The sequence below is a fragment of the Puma concolor genome, chromosome B3 (genome assembly GCF_028749965.1).
Source record: "Puma concolor isolate L17-30 chromosome B3, mPumCon1.1.hap2, whole genome shotgun sequence".
Classification (NCBI taxonomy): Eukaryota; Metazoa; Chordata; class Mammalia; order Carnivora; family Felidae; genus Puma; species Puma concolor.
The window spans coordinates 117,882,364-117,904,143 of record NC_141672.1 but is presented as its reverse complement, the minus strand read 5'-3'; the positions used below and the strand labels follow the sequence as shown (position 1 = coordinate 117,904,143).

The 21,780-nt window shown below is 50.0% G+C and overlaps 2 protein-coding genes across 7 annotated transcripts; one reads left to right on the top strand and one right to left on the bottom strand.

The window, feature by feature from the left end:
- Positions 1-2,104: 2,104 nt before the first annotated feature.
- Positions 2,105-7,963, top strand: FAM219B (family with sequence similarity 219 member B). 4 transcript variants are annotated; one of them, XM_086711234.1, is made up of 5 exons: positions 2,105-2,409; positions 2,622-2,709; positions 3,402-3,479; positions 3,866-4,024; positions 5,446-5,639. In XM_086711234.1, the coding sequence occupies exons 1-5, from the start codon at positions 2,196-2,198 to the stop codon at positions 5,447-5,449; spliced, it is 543 nt and encodes a 180-aa protein (XP_086567360.1). In that variant the 5' UTR covers positions 2,105-2,195; the 3' UTR covers positions 5,450-5,639. The 4 variants fall into 4 exon arrangements, with proteins under 4 accessions (XP_086567360.1, XP_086567359.1, XP_025775717.1 ...); XM_086711233.1 differs by having other exon boundaries at positions 2,106-2,409; positions 5,443-5,639; XM_025919932.2 differs by having other exon boundaries at positions 2,117-2,409; positions 3,866-3,914; positions 5,446-7,963.
- A 296-nt stretch (positions 7,964-8,259) lies between these two features.
- Positions 8,260-16,580, bottom strand: MPI (mannose phosphate isomerase). Of its 3 annotated transcripts, none has more exons than XM_025918861.2 (8): positions 16,490-16,580; positions 15,882-16,009; positions 14,976-15,176; positions 14,171-14,312; positions 13,424-13,606; positions 11,255-11,428; positions 10,291-10,493; positions 8,260-9,763 (listed from the first exon to the last, which is right to left on the bottom strand). In XM_025918861.2, the coding sequence occupies exons 1-8, from the start codon at positions 16,503-16,505 to the stop codon at positions 9,545-9,547; spliced, it is 1,266 nt and encodes a 421-aa protein (XP_025774646.2). In that variant the 5' UTR covers positions 16,506-16,580; the 3' UTR covers positions 8,260-9,544. The 3 variants fall into 3 exon arrangements, with proteins under 3 accessions (XP_025774646.2, XP_086567358.1, XP_086567357.1); XM_086711232.1 differs by having other exon boundaries at positions 16,413-16,532; XM_086711231.1 differs by lacking the exon at positions 15,882-16,009 and having other exon boundaries at positions 16,490-16,514.
- Positions 16,581-21,780: the final 5,200 nt, after the last annotated feature.

Here is a 21,780-nt window from a genome sequence, read left to right as displayed (position 1 = left end):
CCCAATTTCATAATTTCATCATCATGAGAATTAAATACAAAGTTGAGCCATACGAAGTTGTTTCTAGACATCAAAAACGGGTGGAACCTACCAAAATAGTTAACATTCCTCCGTGCTTCAGATTTTTCAAAAACTCCAGTCCTAAATTCCTTTATTCCTGTCCTAAAACACAGTTCCTCTCAACTGTTAGGGTGGCCCTGGGGATTCAAAATTGCGTATTGTTGATCTACCCTGTGGAGGCCAATCAATTAGCCTCATGGCAGCCTCATGAGATCTGGCAATTCCTACATGGATCTGGAGCTTCTTTCCAGCAAGGCATAAGCACATCCCTTGGGGGCCAGAGAAGCCAAGAGCCATGACAGCTCCTTGCCCTGCTACACAGAGAGTCAGTGCACTTTCACCCTTCTTTCCACAGCCTATTTTGCATTATTTGTTGCTGTATGACGGGTAGTGACGTTTGGTTCCATTTTAAAATGTGGAAACTGGGGCGCCTGGGTGGCTCAGTTAAGTGTCTGACTCTTGATTTCGGCTCAGGTCATGATCTCACAGTTCATGGGTTCAAGCCCCACATTGGACTCTGCATTGATGGGTGAGGAGCCTGCTTGGGATTCTGTCTCCCTCTCTCTCTGCCCCTCCCCTGCTTTCTCTCTCTCTCTCTCTCAAAATAAAAACATTAAAAAAATTTTTTAAATGATAAAGTAAAATGTGGAAACTGACAAGGGTGCTACAGGCAAGCTGAGGGCAAAGCACAAGTTAACAACCTCCTCTCCCCGCAGGTGAGATATGAGTGATATTCCTCAGGCACTCCTGGCTGCCCAAGAACTAAGGAAGGGGGAAAACAAAAGGTTAACTGATAGAGATCACAGCCAGGACACAAGTCTCCATCTGTTTACAAATGTCTTAGTAAACTACAAGAAAAACACAATCTTATCAATAGCCAAACCTCCAGAAACCCATAGTCTCAGTTTCCTGGAGCCCTAACATCACCCTTTCCTCCACAGTGATGTGAGGAACAAAGGCAAGAAGGAAATGGTTAACCCGTAGCCCATTGGCAAATACTTGAGGCAGGCAGAGTAACATTTCTCCCTGAACTCTCTACTGCCTTAATATTAACGCTTTGCTAGTGGGAAAAACAACCTTAGCTTGAAGACAGCCAGGCCTCCAGTATCTGAGTTCTCTTTAGCATACGAAAATCCTTTTGAAAACCTCCCTTTTTTTGAAAAAAAAATTTTTTTTCAGTCTATTTGTTTTTTGAGGCTCTGTGCTGTCAGCTCAGAGTTCCACATGGGGCTTGAACTCAGAAACAGCCTTGCACTCACAAAGTGAGATCATGACCTGAGCCAAGATTAAGAGTTGGAGGCTCAACCAACTAAGTCACCCAGGCGCCCCTGGAAACCTTCCCTTTGCCTTTATCTCCCCCAACTCCATAGTATAACATCAGTCACTCCTCAGAACTGCAGTGCAGCTCTTTCTGCCCACGAGTCCTGTCCTCGTGCTTTAATAAAGTCACCTTTTTGCTCCAAAGCGGTCTCAAGAATTCTTTCTTGGCCTTCAGCTCCGCACTCCCCTCCCTCCCCGCCCCACTCCAAAACCGCATCAGAAAGCAATGTCTACAGAGGGTTTAGTACCAAGTAGTATTAGAAATAACATGGGTTTGAAGTTAGATGGATCAGTCCAGGCACTGCCCTTAGTGTGTGACCTCCTCAAGGTCCTTGAACCTCTCTCTCGACCTTCTGGAGAAGGGCGTTAATATCTCCCTTTCTCATACAGCTCTTTTCAGTTCAACCCAGACTCTCCATGACCGGGTGAGACGCAGAGAGAACCCCACGAGGAGGCACTGCGGTAAGTGCTGGTGCGCTAGGGGGTGAAGAGCCCCGCCCAGCGAGCGTACAGCCGGGGCTTTCCATAAATATAATACTTTGCTTCCACTGAAGACAGAATTGGCCTCGACATGCCCAAGTTCAGGTGGCCGACGAGTACCGCAATGTGTCCCAAAACCCGGAACTGACCCTAACCAGTTCCCCAGGGTGCGGTGTAATTGTGCCAGCCCACAGCAGGCGGGGCCGGAAGTCTCGGGCGGCTGCGGCCTGCGCCTGCGCGCCGCCATCTTGTTCGGAAGAGACCGCCTCCCTGCCCGCCCAGGACTCGAACGCCAGGAGGCGGGGCTGTGCGTTGCGGCGGGCCGTGGCCGGGCCATGGCGAGCGCGGAGCCCAGCACGCCCGGGATGCGGGCTTCTACCCCGGGACCCCGGCCCGGCGGGACCCCGGACTGCGCACCGGGCGCCGCGAGGCTGCCCTTCGGGCGAAGCGGCAGCGGAGTCCCCCGACTCGGGGAGCGGCCCCGGGCTGTTGTGGAGAAGAGGGGACCGTACATGGTGACGCGCGCGCCTTCCATTCAGGCCAAGCTGCGTGAGTGCGGCCAGATTGGGGTGGGGGCGTTCTGCCTGGGCGGGCTACCTGGTCCCCTGGGCGGGCTCCGGAGCCCTGCTGGGGATACCCTGGAGGGGCAGCTGCAGCCAGCTCCCGTCTCGAGAATGTGTTCGGAGAGAGCGGGCTCCTGGCGTTTGGGAGACACGGCGGAGTGGGGAAAACCCCGCTGACCCGGGCCCTTTGACTTCCAGAGAAGCACCGGGACCTGGCCAAGGCCGTTCTGCGGAGAAAAGGCATGCTGGGGGCTTCGCCGAACCGCCCCGATTCTTCAGGGAAAAGGTCTCAGCAGGCGCCATCTCCTCTGTGCCAGCAGTTTCCAGAGAAGGCCTTACTCCTCACGCTGGGAGACAGTTCTCACGCTTTAAGACCGAGCTAGTGATTCACCTGGCGCCAACCCATTTAGTTTACTATTTTAAAATGGGAAGAGGAATGACCTTTTCTTTTCCTTTAAGGATGTGATGATGTCAGGGAAATGGCTTTGGAATAACAGTTTTGTCCGTGCTTAGGCTTGTTCACTGTTGAGTGTCAAGCTAGGCAGGAACACAGTGGCTGGGGTCTCCAGGAGTGAGGATAGCAGTGTGGGAACAGTCAGTCCTGTATTTCTTTTGAACAGAACGGTAAACTCTGAGGGCTGGATGGGACCTTATCCAGTGCATCTTACAGTTAAGAGCTAAAACTCAAGAGAGGGGAAGAGAGATTTGCCCAAGGACTTGCAGTTGGTTGGTGAGGAGGGGGAGCTTTCCCAGTTCTGGAAAGAGTAGCTGTGGTTTTCCTCAGGAGCAGTAGGGGGAGTGGTGTGGGGAACTGCATATTCTGAGGAGCTGTAGCAGGCAGTGGTGGCTGTGTGACCAGGTAGAAGGCAAGACCGTACTGCAGCCAGTTCTTTTTTCCATAAGGGCAAAGACTCTTGACTTTCCCTGGGAAATGTTGGTGCTTCATCTATGCCTGGTCTCTTCCCCATCTCCCCTCAGGTCAGTGAAGTTTAACAAGGGCTACACTGCCCTTAGTCAGAGTCCAGATGAAAACCTGGTGTCCCTCGACTCTGACAGGTGAGTGCTGTCTTTGGAACTATCCCTTGGGGGAGTGATATGGGTAAAACAGCAGATCTCTTCCAAGAACCTTCATGCATGTTCCAGGGCTGTCTTCAGAGCATTGTCCCTTCCCAGGATAGTTTGGTTAAAGCACTCAGGCGATCATGCTGTTCTTGGATTTGGAGTACCAACCTTGTGTGGGGGAATCATCCTCCCCTGTTATGTCTTCAGTGTTAGTGACAGTGACCCCGTCCCTGCTTGAGCCCATGGAAAGAGCCACTGGTACTCATGACAGATTCTGGGTTTCAGTTCTCTGATGTGTGGTCTTCATTTCACAAGTCCTCCAGACCCCCTTGCATGCTCTCCACAGGCATCCCCCTGAACTGACTGTTTTCCTCTTCTAGTGATGGGGAGCTGGAATCCAGATACTCCTCCGGGTATTCCTCTGCAGAGGCAAGTCCAGAGCGCCTTTCTGCACGGGGCCAGGCTGCAGGCAGCATCACCACCACTGCCAAATGCTTGTCTTGTGCCTGCTGTATGCACGGCACTGTGCCAGACTTACGGTCTGTTCTCCAATCTTCTACTCTGTCTTAGTCCCTCAGCAGAGGTATAGGTGTCTGAGGAGGGCTGTTGAAAATTCAGGAGACCATAGGGCTGAAAAGGACCTCACAAATCTTCTAGTGCTGGTCACCACTTAGAAAAATCCTTTTGGGAGGTAGGGGAGAATAAAAAAAGAGAGAAAGAGAAAAGGAATCCTCTTGCCAAACCCTGCCGAAGTGTTCGCCAGCCTCTGCTTGCTTGTGCCTGGGTACTCACTATCTCCAGGAAGCTTTCCCGCCTGCCCTTCCTCTAAAACAGACACATACACACACATTCCTTTTTCAGGTAGCTCTTAGATAAGGCAATATTATTGACTTGAAATGTCTCCTGCACGCTGGACTCAGTGGTCCTAGGCCTGTCTTCCAGTGTCACCCAGTAATTCTGGTTTCCCTTCCTTTGATTGCCTTTTATCTGAGATCAGCATTCCTGTCCCTCCCTTGGCCATCCTCCACCAAGGTTACTTTCTTCCAGGCCAAACAACTTCAGTTGTTCCATCTATGGGAACTCAGACTAAGATACTACTGGGCTGGCCTTTTGGACATGTTTCCAGAGTGACAGCCCCAGACACACAAGGACTGTGTCTGTTTTGGCATGTGCAGCTTTCTGCCTTAGAGGTGAAGTGCTGGAGACATGACTGTATGCCACCGGTATTTTTCCCTTGTTCTCCTGGAAACCCTTGGCCACTCCCTGAGTTTCTGCCAAAGAGAATAGAGGCAGTCTGTAATTTTTATCCTTGACTACCTGGGTGCCTAACATTGTTAAACCTAAGAAAAGAAAAATTAGCCAAGAGCCAGGGAAAGTTCTATGCCATTCCCAGCCTCCTGTTCCTTCTGCTCAGCAGAACTGGTAAAGCTAGGCTGACAGGTTCTGCTTTGCAGGGAAGGAGCTCTGCTAGCATGGAAGGCTAACATGTCTAACCAGCAGTGCAGACAAAGCTGCTCCCCACTTCGTTTCAACATAACTCATGTTCTATTCTACCCCATTGTTCTGGTATCATTGTCCCATATTCTTCAGCCTTCACAAGGACCAGTCTCGGTTCCCAGTGGGAGCAGTCAGGCCATTGACTTTCAAACATAATCTGGAATCTGATATTTACGTCAGATGCTTTGGGATTCTTTAGTGGGAACAGCTCCCCTGGGGGTTATTGACATTGCAGCCTGTACAGTATTGGCTCAGGGCACTTGGGGCCCCTCACTGCTGGGTGAGGCACAGGTAGAAAAAGGTATCACTTCCTCACATAGTCCAGTGATGTGTGGAGTTGGCCTAAGTAAGGGTGGAGCATGAACAGGAAGTTCTGGTAAGGAAATGTAGGTCTGCCTTTGGGCAGCAGTTATTTTTGCTTTACTGCCTGGCTTAAAGTTTTCTCCTCTCCTGCTCTTAGCAGGTGAACCAGGAAGTGAGCCGGCAGCTGCTCCAGGATGGGTATCACCTGGATGAGATTCCAGATGATGAGGACTTGGATCTCATCCCTCCCAAGCCTATGGCCTCTTCAACATGTTCCTGCTGCTGGTGCTGTCTTGGGGACTCTTCCTCCTGTACCCTCCAATAGACATAAGCCCCCAAGATGGGCCCTGCTCACCATGCCTGCAGAGCCCTTTTGGCCCTTCTTAGGTCACAGAGTGCAGTGGGGACTGCTGTCAGCCTCAGAATCACTGGAGGCACTGACCCTCTGGGAAGGTCAATGACCTATAGTTACCCCTTACCTGGTGCTTCTCAGGCCAGAGGCCCCCCATCTGGGCCATAGGGTGATAGGTGGAATTCTGCAGTTTTCCTCTGCTATTGGAGCAGAGTTTGGAGAAACCACCTTTATAAGGGCAGGAACAGATGAATTCTGGTTCTTGTGGTCAGTGACAAAGCTGGCTAAGGAAAAATTGCAAACATCTTGACAGGTATTTGTCATGCTCTTTGGAGGGAGAAAGCTTTTGTGCCCAGCCTATGCTGGATGGTGTATGGAAGCAGAAAATAGCACTTTATGGCTTTCAGTTTGGGAGTCTGAAAAAGAATAACTATATGGGACCAGTTTAAGAAATTGCATATGCGCTCCTCTTCCTGGCTCCATGATGGGTTACGTGCTTGACACTCAAGGAAGCATAAAGCAGGGCCCTTTGGCTCTCTTCCCTTGTGCCTGTTTGGCTATGGCAGGGAGTACAGCAGGTTGCTTGATGGCACAGCAGGATCAAGACTTTCAGAATTCCTGGATCCAGAGCATCTCCAACTGGCTCAAACTGTCTGGGTAGGTTTAGTGACTGTGGTCAGCCCACCCTAGTTAGAGAAAAATTGCTCCATTATGTACATATTTATTTATTTGTCTTTCCTTGGTGGCCATTCTTTGCCTTGTTGTTAGCTAGTTCAATACACTTTTTTGAGCGTAAAGGTCAGGTGAAGGGCCTGGAGCTTGCCCCAGAAGCCTGCAGGTTTGGGTTACCAGCAGAGGGAGCTGCAGGGAGCAGTCAGGTGCCTTCCTATTGAGCTTTTTAAACTTGAGAATAGCGATGGGTGAGTAGTATAGTCGTACAGTTGTGTGGGCTGTGATGTAGTCAGAGGCTCACAGGATGGAGAGGAGGGACCCATGGCAGCTTCCGAGAGCCTGCCTGAGGAGATAATATGCCATTGCAGAGGGTTTCCCTTCATCCAGCATGGGCCTCACGGCAGATACAGAGGATTGGGCTTCACGGTAAACCTCTGGTGCCACGCAACCCTCAGAGTAACACAGCTGGGACAGGCCTAATCTCCCCAGTGAACACGCTGGCCCCCTGCCCCCAGTATTTCATGCATCTCATCATCTCTTGCCATCCCAGTCCTCTCTAGAATTTAGTTTTCAATGCTTTTTCTTTTCTTTTTCCTTTTCTTTTTTTTTGGCCTCACCTAGAGCCCCGGTGAGGATTGAACGAGAGTGGACACAGTTCCCAGCCCAAGGGACATGATGGTCAGGATTGGGGTGTGGGCCCACATGGGAAAGTACCTGGTCTGTTACTTCATTTGATGTCTTGTGGCCTCTAGAGGTATGAGGAATGACATGGACTCTTGCTCTACCACGAGGTGATTGGACGGCTGAGAAGGTCCTTATTTGTTAGGTGTAATCTAGTAGCATCACAGCAGGAGGGAGATGGGACAGATGCCAGAGGCACCTCGAGTTAGGGTCTGGAGGATAGGGGACACAGATGCTCCCGAACGGGACAGGGCGATGTCACACAGGTGCCTCACATTCTGATAGCTTTGTGCAAATGCCCACAGGCATTTGAAGATGTGAGAACATCCTCATCCTGAACCCTTTGCCCATCCACCAAAGACTATTCAGGCCTTTCTGGTTTCTGCAGACACATGAAGAGAGGCCCCGATGTAGGGCAGTGTAAAGAAACTGATGGTGGCAGGAAACCCAGTGGGGGCCAGAAAGTGCTGTGGAAGCCCAGGGGGGCCACATTTCTGTGGGGGAATTGGTTAGGAGAGGGTAGCTGAGCATTTGGCAACAGCTGTGGTGAAGGCAGCAGGGCCCTAAGATGGACCTCCAGCTGGTAGTTACCGTAAATCAACACTGATGTATTTGCCTGCATCTGTTCCTGGAGAGGATGTTCCGGAGCTGGTTACTCCGTGTAGAAGGCATTACCTTTGAAGTTTTAGGAATAGGGTAGCAAGGCAGGGTAGAAACAGTCTCCTGTTTGGGGCCAGAGGTCCCAGGCTAAAATGTCACCAATAAAGGCACCAAGGTGCCTAGAGCCAAACTGCCTTAATTCAGAGTGCTGGATATTCTGCAGGTGACAGTGCCCTGGGGAGAGAGGGGTGTATTTGCACTTACCTCACAGAGGGGAGTATGTGTATGGTGTTTACAGAGTACTCTACAGAACTTTTGGCTTAGGCTTCTACAGCTCTGGGGGTTTCTAAGAATAAACACAATCATGCTAGTAGTTAAGCCGTCTCTGTGTTACAATAGGATTTTAAAGAAAGCCCTAGACCACAGCCTTCTGAAATGAAGAAACAGCCTAATAGCCCCAACTGTGACCATTCGTCCTAGGACCTCTTGTTCCTACTATTCCCAATGGGCATCATTTTCAGGCCTGTGTCATTGGAGACCATGGATGGAACAGGCCTTTGCACAGCACTTCTCTTTAGACTGCGTTCCCTTTGACAGACCTTTTCTTCCCAGGTCATTTTTGGGTTTTAGCTGAAGAAAACTTGGAGGCCAAAAAAAAGACACCCCAGAACAGATTTGCCAGAACTTTTTTGAAGGCAGTTTCCTAGATTTCCATTGTATAGGAGCTCTAGTGTGGGCAGTAGCCCAAGAAGATCCTTTTGTGCCAGTCTAAACCCTTACCCCACAGGAAGGAGCCAACAGCCTGGCTCTCTGCTAAGTCTGAGGTGACAGGATCTCGGACTGCAGTCAGGTACTTCAGTGGCAGAACCGACAGCTGTGCCACCTCTTGCAGACTAGAGGGTAGGCACGGGAAGAGCAGACGCTCTATGTATTTCCTGCCAGTTTAGAAAAAGTAGCTAGGTTTCTCTTCACAACACAAATTGGATTGCCCTGACCCCAAATCCCTGTGTATACAGTGACTGAATGTGCTCTAGAGAAGTGGCTGACAAACTCGGAAGGGTTGGTCCATATGTTTGGTGTTGCAGGCCCTACAGTCTGGTGCATTTACTAAATTTTGCCACTGTAGCCTGAAAGCAGCTGGATGGTATGTAAATGACAAGTGTGGCCAGCTCCAGTCTGCTGGCCTTAACATGCTGATCCTGGCCCTAAGGCCAACTGAAACATTGGAGAGGAGAATCTTACACTGACAGTACCTGTCTTTAGATCCACCTTCCCCATATGTAGGACTCAAGGCCTGCCTGCAAGCTCTGCATCTAAGGCTGAAGCCGGCTGCCCTTCCTATAAAAGGGCCCTGAAGTCCAGCCTGCCCTCCACAGGGAGCTCTTAGACGCAGAAATTAAAGCAAAAACTGGACATCCAGAAAGGGCTCTATCCTGGAACACTAAAGGTTGACTGCTCTCCATCAGCCTCAACACAATGATCTTTAATTGCTTTGACAGAGTCAGAGGGTGGCAATGAGTAATGAGTCCATAGGCCTACTCTTTTCCCTCCTTTGCGTTTGAGGAAATGGGCAGTCCCAGGGCCAGAACCCTGTTCTTAGAAATGGCCTATCCTTTTGCTGTGAGTGATGCTGAAATAGTACTAGATTTTAGCAGCCTGCTTAATGCCAAAAGCTGGAACAGCTGCTGCCTCCTGCCTTGAGGAGAGCCTGGCTGAGGTATGGTGAGAATACAAGGGGAGTGTCTGCTCTTAGTTCTCATCGGGGTCCTTCTCCCAAGAGAAAGATGACGGTTTGTCCTAGGCTTGCTCAGGAGGCACTACCTTCAAGCTTGCTACTCTACCCCAGCTCTTCCAGTGCACACCCAAGTCCAGAACAGGGAAGGGTTTGAGCTGGGCCTGAGAGGCTGGCTAGGATTTAGGGTAACTCAGAGGAGAGCCAGACAGGCTGTGGCCTCTACAGCAGGCAGCAGGCTCGGAACATCAGCAGGTCATCGGGCACAGTGAGCTTCAGTGAGACGCTCTCATTGGCCCCAATGAAGAGCACCCCACCACGCTGCAGGGGGATTGGTGTCTGGGCTGTGGGAGTGCTGGCTGTCACTCTTCCCTGTACTATCAGGAGGATGCTGGCCGAGTCCACTGCCAAAACCTTGTATTCAGTGATGGAGCCAGGGACCTGGGCAAAACAAACAGCAGGATGATGCGCTTCACTTTCTGTTCCTATCGGCTCACAGTGGGCCCAGGACAACCCCAAAGACAGTGAGAGGAGCGGTCAGTTATCTTCTTCCCCACTGCTCAGTCTCTTGTCAGCATGGAGGCCCACATCCAGTCTCTGGTACAAAGAAGAGTAGGTAGGTCCCGTGGCTATGCCTCCCGTACCCCCCACCAAGTGAGCTTAACAGAAAGGAAAACCAGCCCCAGGTACACTCCACATTGTGGACCTTGCCAGGGTTTTTCTTTTTTTTTTTTTATGTTTATTTTAGAGAGAGAGCATGAGCAGGGGTGGGTGGCAGAGAGAGACAGAATCCAAAGCAGGCTCCACACTGCACAAAGCCTGATGTGGGGCATGAACCATGAGATCACCACGTGAGCTGAAGTCCAATGCTCAACTGACTGGGCCACCCAGGCGCCCCTTGCCAGGCTTTTTCATGCCACACAAAGACAATCATCATAGCTGCCACCATCCCCACCCTCCCCACTCACCTCCATCTTCATGACAGTGAAGTCTGGCACAGGGGGGTTATAGATAGAGAGGTAGGGGTCTTCTTGACTCTGTGTTGGAAGAAAGAGCCTGTCCTTGCTGGGGGTATAGTTGAGCATTTCACACAGAGTTGGCACATCGATGAACTTGGGTGTCAAGCCAGCACGAACAGTATTGTCTGAACACGCCATGCACTCCACACAGTCTAGGGATAGACAGTTGTCATGCACTAACCTGATGAAGGATGCCTTGAATTTAGACTCTCCAGGGCTGGGCCTCCTAACGTTGGGTAAAACGTGTGAAATGTATAATCTGGGAGAATGGGCTAAGATATGAGATACTAAATAGTAGGTCACCTGCATATTGTCGGTCACGTTAGCCCCTGGGGGAGCCCCAACCCTCCCCAGACTATTCTACCACAGAATCCTGTCCATGAGTGGACAAATAGCCAAGAGTCAAAATGTGACACCTTTCTGTGAGAATGTATTTTCGCATAAAAATCTCTGGGTAAAGACACATGTAAAGGTAGCATAACGTAGGGGAGAGAACAGCAGCCTCATCCAATATAGCCTGGGTTCAAATTGTTAACCACACATGCACACAAGACTCAGCATGAGAGTACTGGGACCTCAAAGGGTGTGAAGAGTCAAGCAGTATATAACACAAAGCTGTCGTTCTCCATCCCTACTGGTTACTTCCCTGCCCACCCCAGGAACCCTGGGAGGTCAGAGCTGGATGGGACCTTAAAGGTCTCTCCTTGACCACCCCCTCCCCTTTTATCTAAATGAGGAAGCAAGGCTTGATAGGCTTGGTAGACTCACTGCTAAAACGTTGCTCATCTAGGGGCGCCTGACTGGCTCAGTTGGTGGAATGTGCAACTTTCGGCCTTAGGGTTGTGAGTTTGAGCCCCACATTGGGTGTATAGATTATTTAAATAAAAAATCTTTAAAAAAAAATGTGACTCACCTCCTTTCAGGTAGGCATGGGGCACATTGGCCTCCAGAAACATGGCCTCTCCTGGCTTCAGGGTAAGCAGGTTCAGGAAGTAGATGGCAAAGCATCCAATATCACCTGGATACTGCTGATGCAGCTGCAGCAAGAGCTCCCCATTGATGTCCTCCATGTTGTTTCCAGCAGCCACTGAGGGTCACAGAGTGCCCCAAGGCCATTTAGGAACCCCCAGTGGTGTTTACAGCCCCACCACGGCCACGAAGTCCTGGGGAAGTCCCTACCCTCAGAAATCTAGAAACTGGTGGGTGTGTCTGTCTAGCCACATCCCCACCCTTTGTGGGCTGGCCTTCCTTGATCTTCCAGCCCACAGAGGTGCCATTTTCCCTTGTTCTGACCGTCTATATGCTCAGCATTACCCTGGCCACTGGAAGAGCTAAGGTTTGGGGCCAGATAATCCTTTGTTGTGGAGGCTGTCCTGTGCATTGCACTATGCTTAGCAGCATCCTTGGCCTCTACAACCAAGATAGCACTAGCACCCCAATCCATGTTTTGAAACAAAAAATGCTCTAGACAGTTGCCAGTGTCCCCTAATTGAGAACCACTGCTGTAGAATCTCAATCTATTTAAGGGATAACCCAAGAGTTCCATGCGGAGTGACCAACTGCCCCAGTTGGCCCAGGCCTTTCCATTTCACAGCACTGAACATAACATGTCTCAGAAAAAGTCCCAGACAAACCAAGATGGTTGATTACCCCAGAGAGCAAGAGGCAGAATGAGCCCAGGGTCAAAACTGTGTCCTGGAGACTGACCAGGGTAGGGAGACCTCAGCCTGGGCTAGATTAGTGAGGGAAGTCTTGGAAATTGGGGCAGGGGAGGGTGGTGAGCTGAGATTTCTTGAGTGTGCAGAGAAGTGGGGAGGGCATGAGTAAGTAAAAGCTGAATGTGTCAGTGTCACAGTGAAGGAACTGGCTGCTCTGGATTGGAGGGTGGTTCTGAGCCTTCATACACAGACAAGCTGAATGTCTGTTCTGTGCAAAGCACTGGGAACACAGTCTCAAGGGGACAGATTCCTGGCCTGGAGAAAACCCAGGTGATACATGTGGTGATATAGACTCACAGGTGCTACACCTCACATATCAACAGGGTGTCCTGGGAGCTCCCAGCAAGAGTATCCCATTCTGCCGTGAGTGCCACTTGGAGCACTCTGAATGCCTCTCACACCCTCCAGCGATCAGCAGCCCAGAGGCTTACCGCCCGCAATCTTGGGTCTCAGTATTCATTCATTCGGTCCTTCACAGGACACAGATTTACTGAGAACCGGCAAAATATCGTGGGATGTTCTAAGGGCTGGTGATGATCCAAGAACAAGATAAGGATCCCTTTCCCTTTGTAGAGTTTACATTCTGGCAAAGGGAGAACGTGCAAATAGGTATAAAGGGGAGGCATGCAAGCAGAAACACCAAAAGCAAAAGAATCCAAAGAAAACAGTATGTTTGGGTAAAAGAGCTCCCTATGGCTCAGAGGTGACAGGAGAAATGTGTAGGGAGCCAGAAGAGCTCTGGGGTTGCCTGGAGAAGGGGCTGGGGCCTCATCATGTGTGTCACATAAGCTCAGAGCTGGAATGCACTCTGCCTTGTTTTACACTGCTTGTACTAACCTCCAGACCCAAATGTGACAGCCACACCCATCAGTCATTTCCTGAACCCTCCTTAGTTAGCACAAGGCTGGGCACGGAGCAGCTATTTAAGGAAATATATCTCTATCTATCTATCTATCTATCTATCTATCTATATCTATATATGTAATTAAAAAAAGATCTGATTGAAAGCTCTGGGCTTCAGGCCTTTGGAGAAGAGGAGGATGAGCATCCCCATGTCCCCTTCCTACTTTCTAGGCCCAAAGTATAAATCCATCCATGGAGAACAACTGTAAGGCTGGGGAAATCTCAGAATGCCTAGGTGGAAGACCTCCTAAAAGTCCTCCAGGCCACTCTGTCTCCAGCTGTCTAGAGAAACAAAGACTAGGAAAGAAACGCTCAGTTACTAACAGACCATCGAAGTCATCTAAGGCCCATTTTGGTGATGCGCTTTGAGCAGAGAGGTTGAGAACCCTGTCCTCCTCAGTGCCTGGTGCCCATGCTGGGGCAGTGCAGGCCGGGGGCACCGCACCGCCTACAACACCCACCTTGCTGGGAGATCCGCTTCACCAACAGGTTGAGCTGCTCCATCACCACCTTCTTCTCGCTCTTCATCAGGTGGGAGAAACAGCTCTGCAGAGCAGAGGCCACACACTGGGAGTCACTGCTCAGGCTCTGCTTCAGCTGTGTTGCTGCATTATCTCCAATAAGAAACTGGAACTCGGGCACCTCTGCAGGAAGGCCATGCCAGGGCCCGTATCAGGAATGGCAAGGTGGAACCCGCACGAGTGGGAAGTCGGAAGAGGCCTCCCTATCCCTTCCCTAACCAAGGAGCCAGGCAATGCTAAGCAAACTTTGAGGTGAAAACCAACTGCTTGCCACCAGCCCTACCAACCATACCTGAGCCTGGTCTCACAGGTCCACCCCAGTGGCTTTAAGAATTCATAGGGCCAGGGGCGCCTGAGTGGCTCAGTAGGTTAAGCATCCGACTTCGGCTCAGGTCATGATCTCACGGCTCGTAGGTTCGAGCCCCACATCAGGCTCTGTGCTGACAGCTCAGAGCCTGGAGCCCGCTTCAGATTCTGTGTCTCCTCTCTGCCCCTCCCCTGCTCAGGCTCTCTCTCCTTCAAAATAAGTAAACATTAAAAAAAATTAAAAAAAAAAATTCATAGGACTAAGCAGCCCCTCAATTACTGTGACACTTAGCCTCTGTTCTCTGCCCCTATTCCAGTTCTGCCCTGGGTTGCCTATGCACCGTAGGCCCAATATGCATGTTCTATTTTGCCCAGTCTTACTTGTCAGAAACGTCACAATTTCCTCAACTGGCCGGAAGCCACATAAACCCTGGAAGGAGGTGAGGGCAATGGCTATCTCTGGCTTATGGTTGGCATCGGGGTAGTGCTGTGGAGCCTGGAGGTGCAATTTCTCTGCCAGCTCCTGTGGGATGGCGAAGGGAAGAGGAGGATGGTCAACGTGCAGTCATCACACCTAGCAGGACACCAGTCCCACCCAGCCCTTGCTCTCTACCCGCCCTGGTCGCCAGATAGCAGTGGCTTCATACTTTTGGCAATGAGCCCAGTCAGGGCATAATGCAGAAACTCAGGGCCTGGACTGCAAATCAGGAAACCCCAACACCAAGTCAAGCTCAGACACTAACAAGCTGTGCAAGTTTGGTTAAATCCCTGTCTTCTCTGGGTCTTACTCTGCCCATCTAGAAATGAGAAATTTGGACACACAAATGCCTAGGAGTTGGGGCAATAGTTAGGGTGCCTGCCTTGCCCTGGAAGGCAAACTTTCTGAGAGAGCCAGGTGGGAAAACAGCAGGTAGAGTAGTCCTGGGCTGGATGAGGGGAACCCAGGAAAGAGCATGGAGAAACTCCCTGGGCACAGGCTGGCCAGCTGTCCGCTTAGACTTAGCTGCCAGCATGTGTCACCAGCATCTGGCCTTCCAGAGCTAAATTGGGAGTCGTCAAGCCTGAATTTAGCTTTGGGCTGGACTGTGGCACGTGGGTGGGGTAAAAGCAGCAGTAAAAGTAGTGGGAGGGCCTTGACCTGAGTTCTTCTGTACCCCGACCTCTGCACTCCACTCTAATCCTGTACCTTGTTAGGGTGTGCCTGGATGGACAGGGCAGTTTCAACCGAGAGCACTTTGAAGAGGAAGGGCAGCTTGCCATTAAAGGTGTCCTTGACCTTTGAGCCCAAGCAGTCCTGGTTCTCAGCGATCCACTGGCCTAGGGTCTTCTGTGAGATGCGATTGTCAAGGATCTTGGCATCTCCCCGGGGATGGCACCCCATCCACAACTGGAAAAACATAAAACTTGGGAGGGAAAAAGGAAAAACCGGACACCACCAACCTGAATCCTGAGACAGGCCTCCCAGGCCTGGGCATAAATGCTCATGCCATCACAGACATACAGGAAGGCAGCAGACCCCAGCATACCAGGAGTCAGGAGACCCAATTCAGGCTCTGCCCCCAACCGGCTGTGGAAGCCTGGGTTGCTTATTTCTGATCTCTTGGTCTCGATTTTCTCATCTGTCCAATCAGGAGAATGACACCTGCACTGTCAAGGTCACTAAAAAGCTCTCAAATGCCTCTGAGAAGGGTTAACATTCATTTATTCCAATCTCAGAAGTAGAGGCCTTCGGCCTTATACTTTGGCTTTATCTCCCCTAAATGGGCAGGAAAAACACATATTTTAGGTTATTAAGATGTAAAAGTCAAAGTTTTAATTGTCAAAGACGGCTGACTTAAAATTCAGTAAGTGCTGGTAGTTCTTGGGGGAAGGAAGATACCAGAAATCCCAGCCAATTATGACAAAACCTCTCTTCTTTTGGTGCTACCATCTGGATTCATTGCCTGCCCAGATCTGAAGAGCCAAGAGGGCTTCCCTCCCTCTTTGCTGCCTCCCTCTCCCAGCTGACCTAAATGATTTGCCCCAGGCCCTCTGAGTGAAGGAATCCCTTGGTCTCACCTGCTGGTAAAGTCAAACACAACCCAGGTCTCACCTCTGCATATGGCTTGTCCTCTGAGATCTGGGCCAGCGGGTCACTGCTGGCCAGCAGCCGAGCCACTTCACTGTTAGAACCTGTCTTCCCCCAGGCATACTGCTGCACCACACCGGAAAGGGGGAATACTGGGGGCATAGAGAGTGGGTCAGCTTCCACCCCACTCCTGAGGCCTGACCCTACTGTCTTGGGGAAACTAGACACGAGCTGAGGGTTTTGTCTGGGGGACAGTCATATAAGGGGTTTGTAGGTCGTTAGTTGAGACCCTTCTCCGCAGGCCTCGATGTTCCCATCTGTAAAGCGGGCAGTAAGGCTTTTCCGCGGACATGAGTCAGGTAGATGCGCTGAGGTGACGAGGAGGAAGCGGGAGGAACCTATTGGACAGCACCCCGTCTCGAAGTGACCCATGCGCGGCCCCTCCCCGCCAGACCCTCCTTCGAGCGCTGAAATGGCTCAATCCCCATCGCAAGTGCCCCCTCCTCTGCCCAGAGCCCATCCATCTTTCCGCGGAGACGCAAGCCTGGGTCCCACCTGGCATTTCAGGTCGGGAAGGTTCCCCGCGACGCGACCCTCCCCCAGTGTCCTCAGCAACACAGCCGACAGCCCACCTTGCTGAACTGCCATCCTCGCGGTACCGGACCTGGCTGCTGGCACGTATGCACTTCCCGACAGCACCCGCAACGCCCCTGACCCAGAGCTTCCTGGGAAATGTAGTTCCTCGAGTGCCTCCTTGGAGGGCCGTTTGCCGGGGGTGGCCACTGGGAGCACTCTCAATGCCTCTCACACCCTCCAGCGATCAGCAGCCCAGAGGCTTACCGCCCGCAATCTTGGGTCTCAGTATTCATTCATTCGGTCCTTCACAGGACACAGATTTACTGAGAACCGGCAAAATATCGCGGGCTGTTCTAAGGGCTGGTGATGATCCAAGAACACGATAAGGATCCCTTTCCCTTTGTGGAGCTTACATTCTGGTGAAGGGAGAACGGGCAAATAGGTATAATAAATAAGCAAGTCATATAGGAGGTTGAGAGATAAGTGCTACAAAAAGTGGGGGTGGGAGTAGGAAGCACTTTGCAGAATTTAAAATATCTAGGGAAGTCTTATTGAGGAGAGGAGATTTGAGCACAGGCTTGGAGGTGAGGAGGAATATTCTGACAGAAGAAACTGCTTGAGCAAAGACTACGGTGGGAACATGGGAATGTGTCTGTTATATTTTGGAATAAATAGCAGAGAAGCCAATGTGGCTGGAGCAGTGAGCATGTGTGTATATGTGTGTGGGGGGGGTGGTACACGTGAGGTGGTCAGAGAGGAAAGGCAGTGCACAGAACTCTGCAGGCTATTGTGAGAACCTCAGGTTTTACTGAGTAGCTCAGTCAGTAGCAAAGAATTGCTGTGATCTAAGAAGGAACTCAGTGATGCTTGATGATGTCAAATGTCACATGCAAGGCCCTTAACCTGAGCTTCAGTTTCTTCCTCTATAAAAGGGAGATAATAATGCCAGCCTAACAAGTATGTTGGAAGGTGAGATGAGATGATGTGGGATGCAGGAAGGCAGTCAGCACTCCATGCTCCTTTGATCCTCCCTGCCTTAAGTACTGCAGGACACAAAACCCCAGCCCCTCCTCCAGGCTGAGCTGCTCACATGTCAAACACACGGAAGTCAGGGAGAATCACCAGGAGCTCGGCATGGTGAAGGCTGGCTGGGCCTTGTTTGTGGAGTAAGCATGGGGCACCTGGGTGACTCAGTCAGTTAAGCGTCCAACTTCGGCTCAGGTCATGATCTCACGGTTCATGAGTTCCAGACCCGTGTCAGGCTCTGTGCTGACGGCTCAGAGCCTGGAACCTGCTTCGCATACTGTGTCTCCTTCTCTCTCTGACTCTCTCTCGCTCTCTGTCTCTCTCTCAAAAATAAACATTAAACATTTTTTTTTTAATAAATCCTCTGGAGGGGCACCTGGGTGGCCCAGTCGGTTAAGCGTCCAACCTTGGTTCGGGTCACGATCTCACAGCTCATGAGTTCGAGCCCCGAGTTGGGCTCTGTGCTGACAGCTGAGAGCCTGGAGCCTGCTCTGGATTCTGTGTCTCCCTGTCTCTCTCTACCCCTCCTCTGCTCATGCTGTCTCTCTCTGTCTCAAAAATAAATGAACATTAAAAACATTTATTTTTTTTTTTTTTTTTCAACGTTTATTTATTTTTGGGACAGAGAGAGACAGAGCATGAACGGGGGAGGGGCAGAGAGAGAGGGAGACACAGAATCGGAAACAGGCTCCAGGCTCTGAGCCATCAGCCCAGAGCCCGATGCGGGGCTCGAACTCCCGGACCGCGAGATCGTGACCTGGCTGAAGTCGGACGCTTAACCGACTGCACCACCCAGGCGCCCCAAAAACATTTTTTTTAAAATAAATCCTCTGGAAAAAGGTTCCGACATCCGGACCTCACTCAGCAGCCCAGGAGGAGGGCCACCAGCTGGGGCACCTGGAATGAGAGCTACAGTCCTGACTCTGCTTCCCCACCCCACCACTAATTCTCACAGCTTGTACCTCACATGCCCAGGGGGAAAAGGGGGTGCTCTTTTCCCTGCCCAGCTGTGGGCATTGACCTCTCCTGGGGTCCCCTGGCTCAGATAAATCAGCCTGCGTTTCAAAAGAAGCGTCACCATATACTGAGGAATAATAAAATGGAAAACACAAGAATCCTACAAACAGCACATCTCACATACCTCCTACCTTTGAATACCTTTCCTTTACCTCGTTCCAGCTCCTCCAGCTATGAACCTTCCAGTGTAAGAATGAAGGATTAGTTTAGGCACGGAGGTGGGGTGGGCAGTGTTCTTGGAGCACCTCCCCTACTACCACCACTGAAGCCAGAGTTAGAGTCACTCCTTCATAGTATCTCTACACAGGGAAGAAAGAACTTAGATCTTTGGGACAGATAGAGCCCCACCCCACTCCACTCTTACCTTCCTTACACACAGAAAAATCTATCTGCAAGGGAGACTGGTATGTTTGGAGACCCTAGAACCTTTCACCCTTACGTCTTGCTTGTCTCTCTAGTAGAACTGATCACGCTTTACTATCTAGTGATGATCTGCTTTCTTTTCTCTTTTCCCTACTAGACCTTATATGTAATTCAGCTTCATATTTATGCCAGTACCCAGCTATAGCTCAAGCTATAACAGCAGCTGACATTTATTTTGCTATGTACTAAATACTGTGCTAAGTCCTTTTCGAAAATTGTCTCATTTCATTCTCAACATAGCCTATGAGATAGGTAGTGCCCTTAGCCCCATTTTAGAGATGATAAAGATAGGTCTTGGAGAAGTGAAGTAACTGCTCTAAGAGTACAGAGTTCCAATATGCTATACCTCTTCCCCTGTTGAATAAGTGAATGAGTAAATAGTTGCATGATGTCTCTTTCACAGAGAAGTGGATAGATCCCAGAGGTCTTTAGAGACAGATGGGTAGGCAAGCTCCACATTGGTGATACCAAGTTCCATTCTTTCTTCATCAGCCCAGCACTGTACTAGGCTGAGCAGACGAGGAGGAAGCAGGCTTGCTTCATGTTCTGTGGCCTGTTCTTTCAGGCTGCAGACAGCAAAGATCTCTATGCTGCCTACGATGATGTTGTGGTAAAACGAGTTCCTGGCCAGAGCCCCTAAAACCTTTGTAATGTCCTAAGCAATCAAAGTGTTAGAGACATCTTTTGTTTCAATATTTGGCCTTTGACCCCAGTTCCTGACACGGAGCTCCTAAATCCTTTGGAATTTCCTGGGTGACCACAGCAACTTTGGTCCTAAGGAGGCACCTCTTATTGGGCTCCTGGATAGCTTTCAGGATGGAAGGCCAAGCCATGAGTAGAAGCTTGGGAACTTCAGCCCTGCCTCTCCCATCCTCTGTCCCCTGGGGAGGGAGAGGGGAGAGATTAAATTAACAATCAATCATGCCTACATGATGAAGCCTCCATTAAAAAAAAAAAAAAAAATCCCTGAACTAAAGGGCTTGGAGAGCTTCCGGGTGGGTGATCACATCCATATGCCAGAAGGGTGGCACGCCCAACTCCACAGGGAGAAGCGCCTGTGTATCTCTTCAACTGGTTGCTCATCTGTATATCCTTTATCATACAACAAACCAGTAAATGTTCCCTGAGATCTGGAAGCCAGTCTAGCCAGTTATCGAACCTAAAGAGGGGGTCATGGGAACCCTGGTTTATAGAAGTACAGGTGACAACCTGGGGCTTGGTATTGGCATCTGAAGTGGGGACAATCTTGTGGAATGAGCTCTTACTTAACCTGTGGGTTCTGATGTTAACTTCAGGTAGACAGTGTCCGAGCTGAAATGAATGCTACTGAGCTAGTGCCAGAAAATTGGTTAATGTGAGGAAAAGGAAACCCACGTTTGGTTACAGAAGTGTTTGGTGTGAATATCAAAGGAGAAACCCAAGAGTGTTTCTCTACACTGCCCTCAGAGGAGTGGTCGTGGGGGGTTAGAGCTAGATAATTTCTAAGGGCACACAAACGTGGACTCTTTTGCTTTCTCTTGCTTGAGGAAATTTCCCTGGAGAAAAGTTGAACAGGGCCGTAAAGGATAGTTGGAATTTAGACAGGAAAGAGGAAGGTAAGAAAAGTGAATGATGGTAAGAATAAATATTTACTAAATGCCTATCATGTGCTCAGTACACTGCTAGTGCCAGAACACCAACAGTGAGCAGAACAGACCCTACTCCTGCCCTTCTGGAGCTTACAGTCTAGTGGGAGGGAGAGAAATAAACAAATAACCACCTATACAAGTGTATACTTATAATCTGCAATACGTATTGTGAAACAAAACTATAGGGTAATATAAGCATTTGTTGTGGGGGAAGGAGCTGATCTAACCTATTGAGTAGAGAGGCAACTCCTGAAGAAGAGGCTTCTGAGCTTGGGTAAAAGGATAAATTGGGGTTAACTAGTCAAGGATGATGAAGGCATGGACTAAAGAGCATACCAGGAAGAGGGAACATCATGGGCAAAGGCCCGCAGGCAGGAGGAAACAAGGAATGTTTGAGAAACTGAAAAGCCACTAGGAAGGCCCGAATGCATGAGGGTGGGCACAGGAAGGAGTGGGAATAATAGATAGTTGGGGGCAGATCCTATAGGACCTAGAGGCCACACCAAGAACTTGGGCCTTTATGGAAAATAAGTGAATGACTTTAAGCAGAAACGTTTATAATAATATATTGTTTTAGAGGAATATTTGTATAATAATATTTTGTTTGTTTATTTATTTACTTATAATAAAGAGACAGAGAATGAGTAGGGGGAGGAGCAGAGAAAGAGGAAGACACAGAATTCAAAGCAGTTTCCAGGCTCTGTGCTGTCAGCAGACCCTGATGCAGGGCTCAAACTCACGAACTTCAAGATCATGACCTGAGCTGAATTCCAACACTTAACTGACGGAGCCACCCAGGTGCCCCTATTTTGTCCCCTTTAAAGAGATCTCGGGTAACAACATGAACAACAGTAGACCAATTAGCAGCCCTGTACCAGTCCAGGGGAAGGAATGACAGTGGCTGGATTTGGTGGCAGCAAAGATGAACAAAGCAGAAAGTGTGAAGAAATAAGGGTAGTGAGATGTGAATCGGCCATCTCCCCCATGGCTGATGGCTCTATTGCTGAAATTCCTCATTCACTAACACATGCTTGATGCCCTGAGTCAAATCCCAGAGCAGGTCCTAAACCTGTCTCTGGGCTCAGGGATCCTCATCCCTAAAACCATAAAACTTGACAGCAGGGGGCAAGACCTAAAAAGAGTCAGGACTCAGCATGTGTGTGGTGATGAGAAAGATTAAGGCAAGCTGAGAGCAAAGTACAGGCTAATAGCAGCCCCCATCCCCAGGTGGAATATGTGTGCTATTCCTTGGA

Coding starts and splice junctions, on each gene's coding strand:
- FAM219B (XM_025919931.2), top strand. CDS start 2,196: ATGGCGAGCGCGGAGCCCAGCACGCCCGGGATGCGGGCTTCTACCCCG. Junction 2,710..3,401: donor CCCGATTCTTCAGGGAAAAG/GTCTCAGCAGGC, acceptor ATCTCCCCTCAG/GTCAGTGAAGTTTAACAAGG. Junction 3,480..3,865: donor GTGTCCCTCGACTCTGACAG/GTGAGTGCTGTC, acceptor TTCCTCTTCTAG/TGATGGGGAGCTGGAATCCA.
- MPI (XM_025918861.2), bottom strand. Junction 14,313..14,975: donor TCCAGGCACACCCTAACAAG/GTACAGGATTAG, acceptor GCCATCCCACAG/GAGCTGGCAGAGAAATTGCA. Junction 9,764..10,290: donor TCACTGTCATGAAGATGGAG/GTGAGTGGGGAG, acceptor TGTTTTGCCCAG/GTCCCTGGCTCCATCACTGA.